This window comes from Mauremys reevesii, linkage group 1, assembly GCF_016161935.1.
Source record: "Mauremys reevesii isolate NIE-2019 linkage group 1, ASM1616193v1, whole genome shotgun sequence".
Lineage (NCBI taxonomy): Eukaryota > Metazoa > Chordata > Testudines > Geoemydidae > Mauremys > Mauremys reevesii.
In genome coordinates this window covers 121,035,624-121,051,568 of record NC_052623.1, presented here as the reverse complement: position 1 = coordinate 121,051,568, position 15,945 = coordinate 121,035,624, and the positions used below count along the sequence as shown (strand labels likewise).

The following is a 15,945-nucleotide window of genomic DNA, read 5'->3' as shown; positions in this document are numbered from 1 at the left end:
CTAGCAGAAAAAAGGTATAAATGATAAATCTAGGGGTCTATTATTTTAAACTTTGAGTTGTCAGTGTGTTTTTCCTCTCCTGCTTAGTTTAAGTATCAAAGTTCTTACGGTCTTTTAGTTGCTTGCCTGCATAAATGTTTGCAGGATTGGGGTCTGTGTGTTTACTATATGGGACTGTTGTGGAAACATAACCCTACATTTTACCGGCTAGGAAAAGCTCAAATTTTCATGTTAAAGTCTTTGATATATTGAATCTGTGTACTTGTTATTTTTAATTTTAATTCATTTAATGGGTGCCATGCTGATTTCGGTATCACTCCGGCTTATTAATCCAGATGTTCTATTCTACCAGTCAAATGCCTTACAGATGTCTAGGTATTTTACATTAACAATATTATCTTTTTAAATCAAACTTCTAATCTCTTAAAAAAAATACCAAGCTAGTTTGACAAGGCCTATTTTCCAAAAATCATGTTGATTGGCATTATTATATTACCCTCCTTTAGCTCTTTATTAAATGATTCTCATCTCGGTTATTCCATTATTTTGCCCAAGGCTGATGTCAGTCTGATACAGGCCTATAGATCCCAAGGTCATTTTTAAATACTAGCACATTAGTTTTCCTCTAGTCACTTGGAACTTCCCTGATTATTCTAAGGCTTATTGAAAAATCAACATTAACAGTCCAGAGGGCTCCTTGACCAGCTTTTTAAAAACTCCTGGATGCAAGTTACCTGTCCTGCTGCTTTAAAAATGTCTAAATTTAGTAGTTATTCACATCATCCTTTGTTACTACGGTGCCAACCCTCCAGGATTGGCCTGGAGACTCCAGGAAATAAAGATTAATCTTTCATTTAAGATTGTCATGTGATTAAATCTCCAGGAACACATCCAACCAAAACTGGCAACCCTACTTTTTACTCTTAGAGTGGAAAGTATTTAATCATAATATGATGTGAATACACCTTGTTCTTTGCCTCCTCCCTCCCCCCAACACAGGACAGAAATATTTATTTAATACTTCTGCCTTTCTTGCATTATTATTGAAAATTCTCTCAGTTACAGACTAGTACCTTTGTTAAGATTGTTTTTGTTCTTGATATACTTTAAAAACTCCTTTTTATGGTCTTTCATGCTGCTGGTCACAGATTTCTCCTTGTGTCTTTTTGTTTCCCTTATCAATTTTCTACACTTCCTATCTTCTACTTTACATTCATTCTTCATTTATTTTTATATAAATCTTTTATAGTTGCTTTCACTTCCCTTCTAAGCCAGCCTGGTCTACTGTTATTAAGAAATTCTCAACTAGTCAGTTAAACAGAAACGTGAAAACTTTCGCCCAGCTGATTCAGCGCCTAATTGTTTCTGATTTTGCAAAACAAGCCCTTTTAAAAGCAAGTGAAGTTACTGGTTTGGACTGGATTCTGTTTGCACATAACAAATGTACTCAAATGATCACTTGCACCTAAACAAACAGTAATTCTTAGTTCTGTGATCAATTCTTCTTTATCTGTGAAGGGGAGGGCTAGCAGATAATTCCCCCAGGTTGTCTCCAATACTTTTTGAATTGAGATTTTGATAAATTCAAAGGCCATTTGAATACTGACAGCCTAGGATCTCCCTTCCATCGCACTCCGATTGAAATCAGTCAAATACCTGGAGAGGGTTACTGTCTCAGAGCCAGGATATGTTTGGCATTCTCTAGCAGAAGCCACTTCATCCAGGCCTGTGAGAAGAGCCCTGAGCTCAGCTGTGTGAGGAGACTTCACACATAACATTAGCATTACAAGGGAAACTAGAATGAGGAGTACTTGTAGCACCTTAGAGACTAATAAATTTATTTGGGCATAAGGTTTCTTGGGCTAAAACCTGATGAAGTGGGCTATAGCCCAGGAAAGCGTACACTCAAATAAATGTTAGTCTCTAAGGTGCCAGGACTCCCCCTTGTTTTTGCTGCTACAGACTAACATGGCTCCCACTCTGAAAAGGGACCTTATGAACTCCTTGATTAGGGCTGGATCCCCGCTCCCCACGGCCTGCGCCCCCTCTCCGCCAGCCCCTGAGGACACAGCCCCCCCAGGGTGCGAATGCGAAGTGGGGGATGGTCCCGGGTGTCCCTACAGCGCCAGTCTGTCCTTACAAGGCTACCCCGGAAGCCGCCGCTCCCGCCGCGTTACACAGTTCCTGCTCCCAGGGCCTGGCAGGCGGGGGAGCGGCACGTGGGGGCTGCGCGTAGCCGGGGAACTTGCCCTGTGGCCGGCCCCAGAGAGGCGCTGCCGCTGCTGCGGTGTCGGGGGCAAAATGCAGGTGAGGAGCCGCGAGCAGGTTCCCGGCGGGCAGGCGGCGTCCCCGCCTCGCCGGCCGGGGGAAGGGCTCGCAAAGCCCCCGCGCTGCGGGCTGGATCCGGCGGCCCCCGGCAAGGATCGGCGTCTCCGGGCCCCAGATGCAGCGCGGCCCGTAAGGGGCCTGCTCCGCTCGGCGCAGCTGGGGGCTGGCTCGGGGCCTCCCGCGGGCCGGGCGCCGCTGTGCGCTGGCCGGGGCTGCAAGGAGGAGCCGCTCCGCTAGCCGCGCTGCGGGGGTGGCGCCGGCTGGCCGGCCACAGCCACATAAGGAGCGCGCTGCGGGCTCGCTTTGCCCTGCCTGGGTCTCGGGTTACAACGTTGCAGGGAGGATGCTCCTTGCAAGGGGGAAAAGCCTCCGCCGCGATCCCCTTCCGCCTGCTCTGGGCGCGCGTCTTGCATTGCGAATAGCCCCGGGGGGGGCTGCAGCATTGGGGCTGGGCTCCCACACGAGCCACCAAAGCGCCAGGACAGGAGACTTCAAGAGACAGGGTGGGTGCGGTGACGTCTGTTGGGGAGAGACAGGCTTTGGAGCAGCCCCGAAGAACAGCACTGAGCGGCTCCCAGGCGTGTCTCTTTCGCCAACAGAAGTCGTTGCAACAAAATAGATGACGTCACCCCCTTGTCTCTCATATCCTGGGACCCACACAGCCACAGCTACGGCAACAGTACAGGAAACTTCAACTCTATCAAAACACACTTCCCACGCTCTGGGCTGAAGAGGGAGGGAGAAGAGGGAAGGGTGGGGGGACAATTCTACCAGGCCCTGAGCTCAGCCTGACCACAGTCATATTTATTACAAGTGAAAAATTCCAATACTGCTTCAAAATAAAGCCTAATTGTATTGAGTTACCAGTGGTCTTACTCCCAACAGTCCTATGATATTTGTTTTGAGTGTTTTAAAATAAGGGGGGTGGGAGTGGGCAGACACAATGCTGTCTGTGCTTGTGCACCATACAGCCTTAGAAGATATTAATGTGTAAACGGTGACTTGACACCCACTGACAACATGCTTTGTCTTTATTTTGATGTCCTGTAAAGAAAGCATTGTCTGCCACAAGGTCTTGTCAGAAAGGTGAATGTTTATGTAAAGTGTGGTCTTAGTCTGAACTATGAGTGGCTGGGTAGCATTGTGGAGTTGGTTATTTATTGTCTCAAAGCTCAGATGAAATGTGTTTGGCTTACATGGAAAAAAGAAGTTGGTTTGTTTTCCTAGGTGACAGACTTACAAATACTTGGCTCTGGAAGCCTACTTGGATTGTTTCTGGCTTGTGCATCACCACCAATAATACAATTTTGCTGCCCAGTTTCTGCCTTCAGTGACACTTATGCACCTACAAAATTTGACCCTTCAATAAGAAATTACAGTGCTATTGATCTGTGAGCCAGAATGATAGAGCCCATCTTGATCTTCCAAAGCTATATTGCCTGGAGAGTTTATAGAAGTATGTCTTGCATTAGTCACCCAACTAATCTATACAGATACTGACATGATGCGAAACATGCAAGTATCTAAGCCCTGGTCTACACTAAGCTCGGGGGTCGAACTAGGGTACGCGAATTCAGCTACGTGAATAACGTAGCTGAATTCGAACTACCCTAGTTCGACTTACTTACCGTCCAGACGCCGCGGAAGCGAACTCCGCGGCTCCAAGGTCGACTCCGGCAACTCCTCCTGCCGCGGTGGAGTACCGGGGTTCGAACTATCGCGTCTAGATCAGACGCGATAGTTCGAACTACGAGCAGTCGAACTCGCCGCGTCGACCATCCCGGTAAGTGTAAACGTACCCTGAGTGACTCCCTGTATTAACAAAGTAAGGAATCATTAGCCCCATTTTATAGACTTGAACTAAGGAACAAGGAGTCTATGGCAGAGCCACTAATTGAACCTCTATGTCCTCAGTCCCAGTTCATTTCCTTAATTACACAGCACTTGTTCAAGTACATGTGGGGAGCAGACATCTATAAATCTCAAAATAAAGAAAACCTAAATCAACTCCCATGACTCCCACAATTTTATAATTCCAAGATGTATAGTATGTGTTATGTGTCTGACCTCTGTTCAGCGTTCCTTTGTCTTATCCTGAAAGGGATACAAAATCACTTTGTTTCTGGTTGGTGGTGGCTGTATGTATGTATGTATTAAAAACAGTTTTTGTTTTTTTACAACTTACTTTGATATCTTTCTGTTAAGATAGTAAAACAAACTGTTGGAAAAGTTAGGCACTGCATCTAAATGTTGCCAATAAAGAATAAAACATTGCAAGAACAGATTTTTTTTTTTTAAAAAGTTCCCATCTGGAAGATAAATGACAAAAGTACCTACTGCTTCTGTTTTGCTGGAATCCCAACCCTAGTATATTCTTGACCTTAAATTAGTCCTTGTCTACATACGCATTTGATATAAAGGTGTGTTTGTTTAAACCAGTACAAAACCCTGTTTTGGTTCAAGATGCTTATGTAGATTTAGCTAAACTTGATTCTGTCGTGATTTGAGCTAAACCCAAATAAGTGTGTTTTCACAAACTGGTGCAATTTTAACAAAATTGGTTTTTAAATCTATTTTAAGTTAAACTGGTGAAACTTCTTTGGGTTGAAAAAGCAGGAGTGATTATTGGGGGATTGCCATTTGCACAGTTGGTGAACATTTTCTGATTGGAGAAAAGGAAATTTTCTTTTCTCTTTTCTAGCTAGCTGTGTTTTATAAGCAAAAGCAAATTCCTGGTACAGATAGACACCCTGCTTCCTCTTTCCCTGCCCTCCCACCCAGATCATCTCTCCTTTTCCCCAAGTAACGGAGTTACAAACTCTGCTACAGCCAGGGGTGAAGGTAATTTACAGGACTTACTGTACTGCCGGAGTACTGCAGGGGGCAGTACTCGACCGGAAGGGGCGGGGCCTCTCAAGAGGGAGCACCAAGGCCTTTAAATCCCAGCCCCAGCCCAGCCGCCGAAGCTGCGGGTGGGATTTAAAGGGCTCTGGGCTCTCTGCAGTGGCGGGGAGCACTGAGCCCTTTAAATCCCAGCCGCTGAAGCTGCGGGCGGGATTTAAAGGGCTTGGAGCTCCCCACCACTGCGGGGAGCCTAGAGCCTTTTCAATCCCGGCCGTGGAAGCTGGTGTGGTCTGGCACGGCGTACTGGCTCTTGCCGGTACACCGTACCGGCTTACTTTCACCTCTGGCTACAGCATTCTCTTTTTTTGAGGACCTGCAGAAGCCCTGCTGTAGGGTTTTGAGGTAGGATGGAAAGGGGTGGAACAAGGCACCAGCTTCTTTGCAGGGCACTATATCCTCTGTTCAAGCCTGAACAGAAATCCCATCAGCAGGAGAATCTGTGTGTTTTCTGTTGCATGCACAACAAAACCACTACTCCAGTAATGTTGTATGTTTCTGGGGTGGAATCTAATCCGCTCCCCCTGCACATCCTCCCCCTCCAAAAAAAAAAAAAAAAAGGCAAAATTGACTGGGGCTCAGTTGTGGAAGTGATAGAAGTGTTCCTTCAGTTTAAAACATACACATCCTCCGTTTTGTTCTGTTTTAGGATCCCAATGCAGATACAGAGTGGAATGACATTTTGCGTAAGAAGGGCATCCTCCCTTCCAAGGAAAAGATAAAAGAGCCAGAGGAGGCGGTGGAGGAGCAGGAGCAGAAGTCTGTTGGTGAGTGAGCAGGCAATAAGAGGCAGCAGAAAGCTAAAATCCTGAGCTGCTTCTGTATTAGCGTGTCCAATCACTTTAAAATGTCCAAATAAAAAACAACCTTTTCTCCTGTAACTTAGGGAATACCAAGAGTAGGACTCATATGACATGTTTCCCTTGTTACAACATAGCAGAATTGGCAGAATTCATTTTTTTTTTTTTTTACAACTTTGGCAGATATTATCAATTGTTTTTAAGCAATTTTTAGATTTCTTTTATGGCTATTGCGGGGATGGGGGAGTCAGACAATTATTTTGTGATAGAATCTCAATTTCTACTGTCATTAAAGTTAAAGCTTTATGAACCGTTAAAAAATAAATTATGAACATCAAATGTCAAAATATACAAAGTAAATATTCTGAAATCAACAAGTCATACATGTTTTTTTCCTATTTATTTACTAGTCCATTTGTAACAAGTCTAAATCACTGGATTTTGACTCTAGTAAATTCTCAAGCAGCATTTTTCTTACTTTATCCTTAAAATTGGATTTATTATCTAGCGAAAAATAGTTAATTGGTTTGTGTGTGCATATATGAATGAATTCACCCCCTACACGATATTGTAATAATCTTTGTACAAAATATGCCTTGTGAGGTATCACTTGAAAACTCGACTTTAAGGCCAGAAGTCATGATCATCTAGACTGACCTGCATATTGCAGGCCAGAGAATCTTGCCTACCCACTCCTGTAATAGACCCATAACCACTGTTTTGTTTCTTGCATTTGTTCAGAAAGTAGATATCGCTGTTAAGTTTTGCTTCCTTTTTCGTCATGTTGTGGAATTTCCATTTCAGATGGCTAAATTTGATATCTAACATTGTTGTATGTAATATAGTTGTAGCCATGTTGGTCCCAGGTTATTAGAGAGACAAGGTGGCTGAGGTGATGTCTTTTTTTGGACCAACTTCTGTTAGTGAGAGAGAGAAACTTTCCAGACACACACAGCTCTTCTTCAGGTCTGGGAAAGATACTCTGAACAGGTGGAACAGATTGTTTAGCCTAAGAAGTTAGCATTTATACTAAGGGACCATTCAAGGCAGTGACCCATTAATGCCTCTGCAGTCATGGACAAAAAGAGGGGATTAGTGGGTTACATATTTTTGTAATAAATCATAAATCCAGTGTCTATGTTCAGTCCATGATTTTTCATAACTTTCCTAGACACTAATTTAAGCTCCCAGGCTCATCTTTTGAAAGTGTTGTGCAGGTTTCCTTTAAGGATAAGTATGGATAGGTCAGTTATAGAGCGATCGCTTTGTGGAAACTGCCAACCCACAGGTGATAGGGTGTTTTTGTCTTTTATCATTTTCCTATGTGAGTTCATTTGAGAGCATAGTGATTATCTGGTTTCACCCACATAGTTGCTATTGGGGCATTTAGTGGCCTGGATGAGGTACACCACATAGTGTGATAGGCATGTGTAGGATCCCTGGATCTTGAAAGATGTGCTTTGGTGAGTGATGGTCATTGTAGCAGTGGAGATATGTCTGCAGGTTTTGCATCTGTTTTGGCAGGGTTTAGTGCCATTTTGAGTTGGTGTGTCCTTGTATGTGGGGAGCTTGCTTCTGATGATGAGCTTGGAGAGGCAAGGGGGTTGTTTGAAGGCCAGAAGAGGAAAGTCAGGAAAGATTTCTTTCAGGATGGGGTCCCCATCGAGTATGGTGTAGTTCATAGAATCATAGAAGATTAGGGTTGGAAGAGACCTCAGGAGGTCATCTAGTTTGATGATATGGGTTCCAGTACAGGGTGGTAGGCTACAACAAGGGGAGTGCGGTTGGAGGGGGGTTTGTTTCTATATTGAAGCAGGTTCTCTAAGGCTATTTGGGTGGCCATGATGCAGTCTACTTCTCTGGACTTATTATTCTGAACGACGAAGTGGGTATTCACCCACGAAAGCTCATGCTCCAATACGTCTGTTAGTCTATAAGGTGCCACAGGACTCTTTGCTGCTTTTAGTAACTTTATGATCAAGTATTTGCAGTTGCATCTCAGATATTTAAAATAGTAAATCTGTGGAGTGGAGTGCAGATAAAGTTCTACCATCCCTCTTCCAGCTCAAAGTGCTGAGTTTGAGGGTTTCTCAACTCCCTTCTCCGATCATTGTAAGTGGTCTTACTGTGTTATCTTGTTCAATAGCTTAGAAAAACAGCAGAAAATAACATGCATTTTCTCAAGAGGAAAAATGCATGATGTGGGGTTACAAACTTGCACAGATTACTCTTCCTTCTATAGTGGAATATTGCTAATCCTATATTTCTCCCACTGCAGTGAAAACATATGAAGACATGACTTTGGAGGAGCTAGAAGAAAATGAAGATGAGTTTAATGAGGAAGATGAGCAAGCTATCAAAATGTACAGGTGAAAGCAGCTTGCAGAACTGTCTTAATGAAGCTATGTTGGTTACCTCCTTACACGCTAATACAATGCAATTGGATTTCCATTTTCCTGAAGAGAAGGGGAGGAAGGATGTGCTTAATAAGGCCCAAGACAGGGAGCTGGAACACCTGGGGTTTGTACCCTGATCTGAAAGACTTCTTAGTATCCCTAACTAAGCCACTTGGATCTACATCTTGGGTAGCCTATTTAGGGTTCAGTTTTTCATAGATACTCTTAACACATAACCTAAGTTGAAGTCAATGGGTGCAAAGAGCCTATGCAAATCAGATCTTGGGTTCAGCACCTAACTTATTGGAGACTTTTAAACATTTTGGCCTTAATGAAACTGAGGCAGAGAGATTATGGTCTGAACCTCTACCGTGTTTTTCCTTGAGCAGTCATTTATATCGATTTAGTGTGGGAGTAAAAAAACTCTGTCATTCTGACTTAGTATTATTTTGTATAGATATAAATGACTGCTCAAGGTGCAGGATAGTGGAGAGTTCATCCCTAAGTATTTTTAAGTATTTACCTCTATCTCAGGGACTAAATATATTTTTATGCACAATGTCTGAAGTTGAATATTGTGACTTTATTCCACTATGATACAAACATTAATCAGTTTTAGACTGCTCTTATATTTAAATGCAAAACTATGTAAACTCTCCTTCACTACCCTGGTGCTTAGAGACCTTTATAATTCATCTCTGCAGACTAGGCTTCAAAACCTGTGATGTTGATTGTCTAATCATTGCTGTTATACAAGTGTATCTGTTCTCAATACTATTTGATTTCTCTTCTTCCATCTTTCCCCTCCTTGTTGTGTAGACAGCAAAGGATAGCAGAATGGAAAGCAACTCAAATAAAGAACAAATTTGGGGAAATTCTGGAGATTTCAGGACAGGATTATGTTCAAGAAGTTACCAAAGCTGGCAAGGGTATATGGGTAATCCTGCATCTTTACAAACAAGGGTGAGTAAGGTGTTTTTAAACACTTAGCATTTTCAGATGCTATTAGTCAGTGTTTCTCAAACTTGTGTAGGGAAAGCCCCTGGCGGGCCAGACCGGTTTATTTACCTGCCCCGTCCGCAGGTCCGGCCAATTGCGGCTCCCACTGGCCGCAGTTCACTGCTCCAGGCCAATGGGAGCTGCTATTAGTGAACAATGCTAATACCTTTAGACAAATGAATAACTGTGTTATGGACATTAAAGAATTAATTCCAGAATTCTATCAGTTAAAATGAAACCGTATTCTTTATGCTTATCGCTTATGACCAAAGTCTACTGAAACTTCGCTACAGAGAGCTTCTGGGGGCAGACTTAATCCTTTTCTGTATAAAAGCACTTGAGGCTTATGCACTCGAGATCACCAGCTTCCTTCCCTACCCAATGGAGTTCTATGTGGCCCATCTTCTCTTGCTGCACAAAATTTGAGTGAGCAAGGTACTCAATCTTACTGACGTTACAAAATAGCTTTTCAAGGAAATTGTCACTACTTTGGAAATAAATGTGTGTTATAGAAATGATTCTAAAAACTTGCTTGTTCGTTGTCTTTGGTGTAATTTAAATTAATCAACTCTTCACAGCACACAAGATTTTGCTTCGTCTTTTTAACAATACAAATAGAAGTTTGATTCTTTTCTTTAAAAAGCTGTTATTTCTCTCCATCTTGTGTCTACTTTTTTAGCATGCACTAGTCACAGAAATGGCATCTTGTAAACTAACTTTGTTCTATAATAAAGTGGGAAATCTTAGTTCAACTACTGTAACAAATGACTCTAATCTTACATGTATACTGGAGTGATGGGCACTGTAGTAATATCTATACATTGTTTTATACATTTGTATTTCCATAAGTACTGTTCAATAGGTTGGTATTTCTAACTTTCTGTGTGGAAGGGACTACTCTTGATATTCTGTCTCTTAACTCTTCTTTTTATCTGTTTTCTTTTAACAGAATTCCCCTCTGTACCTTAATAAATCAGCATTTGAGTGGACTTGCCAGGAAGTTCCCAGACGTCAAATTCATCAAAGCCATTTCTACAACCTGCATACCCAACTATCCTGACAGGAACCTACCTACAATTTTTATGTACTTTGAAGGAGATATCAAGGCCCAGTTTGTTGGGCCCCTGGTGTTTGGTGGCATGAACCTGACAAGAGACGGTAAGCAGCTGCATCTAGTATCTTGTAAAGGAAAAGCAGAATGTCAGTAACCAGTTTAATTAATGTTCCCTATGTTATGCTTGCACTGACCCTCAGAATACAGGGGCTGGGAAGTGGTGACAGGAGGAAAAGAGTATAATAGAAAGGTCACATGATTATTTACATTTCTCATGTACATCTTCTGATTCAAGAGTATATTTTAAGCAGTAAAATATATACACACTTTCTGTCATTTCTTCCCTCCAAACTTGTTTGTATTCCCTGACCATTCTCCACTTGCTTTATAACCTGTGCTGCTTGGTTGTGTGTTCTTAGAGTTCTTCTCTCTTACCTTCCTGACCCACGGACTCTGTTTCTAAGTCACTGTGCCCCTAACTCCCAAGAGGCAAGGTTTTCCCTAGCACCATTGGGGCTGGGAGCTTGAAGATGCACTGCTGTATCTCCCCTCTGCCCCCTCCTTGTCCCCGCCACTGCATCTCTGGCAGTAGCTGGGGTCTCTCTCATCTCTCTGAAGCAGAGTCTGAATCTGAGCTCTGAGAGGAAGTGGTGTAGTCTCACATAATTCTAGAGTGGGGCACGGGGTACCTACACAAGGTGCCCTGTGGGGGTGAGGACGCTACTTTTTCTCTGGGGTTCAGGGCTCAATTTAGCCCATATTCCCCTGTGGCAAATAATCTGGGCACAGGCCACCAGTGTTGCTGAACCTTTTAACATACTTGATGCAAATATTTGATAAGCATATATTATGCTCTGTACATGAGGTCTGACAAGGTATTTCAGCACTGAGTGTTTTATTCCTAGAAATGTTGTTCTTCAAGCTTGTCTGAAAAAGCATTTATTTGAAAGTGGAGGGAAGGGGAACAGAATTCTTCTTAAATGGTGTGTCAAGATGAAGGATGTCAGCTGTAAAATGATACTTCCTGCATGTTAGAAGCTGAATGAAACCCTTTAGCCTGATTTAATAGGGGATTTTATTGTAATTAAAACTATATTGTTAAATTTCCCAATGGTTCTGTCCAGTTACCTTTAAATAAATTTGAGGGTGCCGTAGAAGTACACCACCAATAAATGGCATTTCAAGTGCTGTATTTAACTATATCACTTAGCTCTTTTGCAATAGCATGCAAATAGACTTTCACTAATCAAAGTCGTGGTTTAACTAAAACCCTTGTCTTTTCACATGCTCTGTGTAGTACTCGACAGTAAGTGTTGCTGGCTTTCCAGTGGAAAATTCACTAATGAGAGCATTGCTTTGGGAACAACTACATCTAAATGTAGAGATTGGCTAATTATACATCAAAGTGAGAAATAATTAAAGGTTCTATTATTATCAGTTCTCCATTTCTAAGAACATAAGAATGGCCATACTGGGTCAGACCAATGGTTCATCTAGCCCAGTATCCTGTCTTTCAACGTTAGCCAGTGCCAGGACTTCAGAGGGAATAAACAGAACAGGGCAATTTATCAAGGGATCCATCCTCTGTCTTCCAGTCCCAGCTTCTGACACTCAGAGGCTTAGGGACCCCCAAAGCACACATCCCTTCATTTAAAGTAATTGGCATTGACAGTAATTGATTTTCAGGTTCCTGGGGATAAGTGTTATACCGCCTCAGGTTAGTCATCACATAAGGTTCACCTCTGCACTCTTTGAATTCTTTTTCTTATGGTCTATGAAACTATGTGATTTATCTGTGATTGAGGAGAATGTGAGGTTATATTCATTTCCTTTTTGTCTAACAGAATTAGATTTTAATGATTGAATTGCCAGCAGGAGTAGGAGAGAGGCTTCTGCTGAATGTGTGGTATTGACTTTCCTCCACTTTGAGGAAGTAATCCAATTTGAGCCTATATAATAATAGGCCTGCTGTCAGGAGGGAGATCCTTCTCTTGTAAAGGAACTAATCAGCACAAGGGGTGCGGGTAGTGGATGAATTGTATTTTTAAAGTTTCCCTGTAAAAATATCTAATTCGGATGTGCAAATGGAATTGTTGCAATTTTTTCCTTCTGTTAAGTAATCTATTCTTTGTCTCTTCCTACTACTCAGTCATTATATAATTCAAGAAATTTTTATCCTCTCGTAGTGTTTTCAACAGCTGGAGTGCACCACTGATTAGTCTGTATCATACATGCTTTAAAATTCACAAGACAGTCTGCAAACACAGTGTGTAAAATGTTGTATGCTTCATATAGTAAAGGTTTTGTATGCTACAGAAAAGAGAAGGCTGAGCCTGAACAAGCACTGTTCCTCCAACCTCATGGGGCACTCTTTTCTCTTAATTCCATGTAGAACTGGAGTGGAAGATTTCAGAGTCGGGTGCCATCAAGACAGATCTAGAGGAAAACCCCAGGAAACAGATCCAGGACCAGTTGATATCCTCAGTCAGGAGCTCTGTTCCAACAAGGAGGGACAGTGACTCTGAAGATGATTAATTCCTATACCAATGTGTAAGATTGATATAGTACATTTTCAGCTAAAGCTCATATCCAATACACTGGACGAAACCCAGCTGTGACACCTTAATCTTTCCAGTGAGGGCTCTGAATTATGGAAGAATAGATTTTCAAGATAGCAGTTTTATTAGCAATTTCAAGCTTTTTTATCTACTACAACTTTGTTTAAAATCCAGAACAGTTTGAAAGACTTTTATAAATGGAGACACAGTAAATCTTATCCTGCGTTTTGAAAAATAATTATAGTAGGAAGAGTGATCCTTTTTCCTCTTCTTTTGGTAAATCTTTGTGACAGAGAGAGGCTTACAAGTTTAAGTACCAAATGGTCTGGTACATATTGTATTGATTTTCAGTAACTTATATTCATGTAAATAAATTACACATATGTAAGTTACAATGTACCATTTATTGCAACACTGCAGTAAGTTCTGGCTTCAGAGTCCTTTTGTTAGCCTGTTGTTTATCATGACCTCTATTCTGGGCATTGAGAGGGGCAAGCTTGCCTCAAGGACAGTCTCTGACCTGTAGAATACTCAGTTGACTAAGGCTATAACTTTATCAAATTAGTGTAGCTACCAAACTGGTGCCTCTCATTCACAATGGAAGTGATGTTAAGAGTTGCCATTTTTTTTTATATTAAAGTAAAAACTTTGCATTCCAGAATCTGCTACAAATACTACTTGTTAAAATAGGAAGCCCTTGGAGAGGAAAGAAAAAGTTAAAATGCCATCCTAATTATAGATATTTTGAAACTTAAGAAAGCTGCATGGCTGTTTCAGATTGGGCTTGCTGTCCACCTACACTTCTCATTTGGCTACATGTGTATGCTAATAAGCTGCACATGACTATGCTAACAAGCTGACCCAAAGACCTTTTGTTATGTCGCTGATGGAGTCTGTGGGAGTATAGAATTTAGCATTTAATAAGTATAAATCCTTTTTTTTTTGCATTGCATTGAGATTAGCCTCCAGAAGCTTTCATCTTGGCTTCTTCAGCTTGACCCCTCTATCCGAATCAGTGGAACTCATTTTAGTTCTGCTATTTTAAATAAATTTCATATTAGGTTGTAAGATCTTGGTGCAGGGACTGTCTTCCTGTGGGGATGAATAGTGTCTAACTCAAGGGGACTCTGATCTTTTGGTGCTACTGCAATACAAATAAAGAACAAAGATATAAAATTGCTCTTGGCCTCAATATTACCTGTGCATTGTTGGGGCATGGCCCCCTTCTTGTATTATGAAAGGATGATTAGAAGTTCCTGATTTACTTGTTTAAAATTCCAGCATTATCAGTTTTCACCCAATTGAGTGATCTGATTGAACATAAAAACTCAGTGGTAGATTAAGCTTGTCTCTGCAAACAAATTTCTGTTAACTTAAACACTGAAATACTTCTCCTTGTATCAGACTATTTGAGACCTGTCTGTGTACTTGACTGTTTTGTCTTTGCATATCTGGAGCAATTCTTCTTACACCTTGTACTACAGCACAGACATGATCTGTATGTTGGAGAGAAATTCTTCCAGTGTGTATTGAAGAGGCTTTGATGCATAAGTATAAATGTTGATTGTGCATCGTTTTTGAAAAGTGGGGTGGGAGGGTTTTATAAATGTCTATCTGAAGTAATAAAACAGCAGTGTACACAACATCCCCTGTAGACTATCCAATGTGTGTCCTATACTCAACTAGTCAATTCTCCTTTTTCCTCCATCCCATGCAGTTAAAAAAGTAGACCCAGAAATTAAACATTCTTGGTTACTTCCTCAGCCTTGCACAAAACACTTTAACTTGCTATTGGCTTTTAAACCGAATGTGATTTTAAAGGAAACACACCTTTTCCGCACCTGAAGAAGAACTGTTGGGAGCTCAAAAGCTTGTCTCTTTCACCAACTGAAGGTGGTCCAATATAAAGTATTATCTCACTTACCATGTCTCTTTAAAGGAAACAGTTATTCTTATATTCATATCTGACAAAGTTCAACCCAGCTGTAGGAGATACTGCTACCCACTTAATAGAGATAGTGTATTTGATTGTTCCTAAATCTTTGCACCCACAAAACAGAGGCCCAGTGTGGTTTTATATTAGGAAATAATCGTTGATATTTTACAATAAACCGCTCTCTTGGTCAGTGGGACCAGACTGCTCAGTGGTGTAATCCTGCTACAAAATAGGCCTAGAGTGTGAAGGAAGTCTGAAGCCTAACCAAGTATTAAAGGGTAGTGTGGACTTACCACAGGACTGGCAGCAAGAAATTGCAGTGCTCCAAGTCCAGGTCTGACAAAGACTCTGATCTCCTTTAACTTACGTACACATATAGCCAATAAACAGGAGCACTTATTCCTGGCTCAAGGTGGTCCCAGTTCTTAAATATACATCAGTAAACAGTGCCAAGCTCAGCAGGGGCTCGCTAGGAAGGGATGGGGCAAAGGATCCACTGTTACATAATCCCCTCTGGTCTTTACTCCCTATGAAGTGAAGGTAGGAGGACCTAGAGCAGGCTTTCTTCCTCCTCCCTTAATGCCACAAAGTGCTAGTTTCTGCATTTCCCCTATGTGTATTCGATGTCATCATTGATGATTTACTCTAACCCACATCATTTCAACACTATCAGCCCGGGGGGCGGGGGGGCAGAGGGAGTGTTTCTTATTTTGCATTTTAGTAGATGTCACTGAAATATAGAATAGTGGTGTGGGAAGAATGAAGATGAAAAGTTGGATTTGTACTTTTTCCGGAAGGTGCTTAATTTATTGATGCTTTGGGAGAAAAATTAGAGGATGCAATATTGAAGGAGGCAGATGTGAGAATAAAAAATGATGGGCTGCTTTGTCATGGAGTTGAGACCCATGTAGAGTGCAATTTTAAGTGTTCTCTATGCTTCTTGGTATAGAGGTAAGTGTGAGGACTGCTTCTT

At 41.7% G+C, this 15,945-nt stretch overlaps 1 protein-coding gene across 2 annotated transcripts; it reads left to right on the top strand.

The window, feature by feature from the left end:
- The first annotated feature begins 2,153 nt into the window (after nt 1-2,153).
- Nucleotides 2,154-15,522, top strand: PDCL3 (phosducin like 3). 2 transcript variants are annotated; one of them, XM_039514733.1, is made up of 6 exons: nt 2,154-2,307; nt 5,879-5,996; nt 8,308-8,398; nt 9,245-9,388; nt 10,374-10,582; nt 12,871-15,522. In XM_039514733.1, exons 1-6 carry the CDS (start codon nt 2,302-2,304, stop codon nt 13,011-13,013), a joined length of 711 nt encoding a protein of 236 aa, XP_039370667.1. In that variant the 5' UTR covers nt 2,154-2,301; the 3' UTR covers nt 13,014-15,522. The 2 variants fall into 2 exon arrangements, with proteins under 2 accessions (XP_039370667.1, XP_039370676.1); XM_039514742.1 differs by lacking the exon at nt 2,154-2,307 and adding an exon at nt 5,473-5,574.
- Nucleotides 15,523-15,945: the final 423 nt, after the last annotated feature.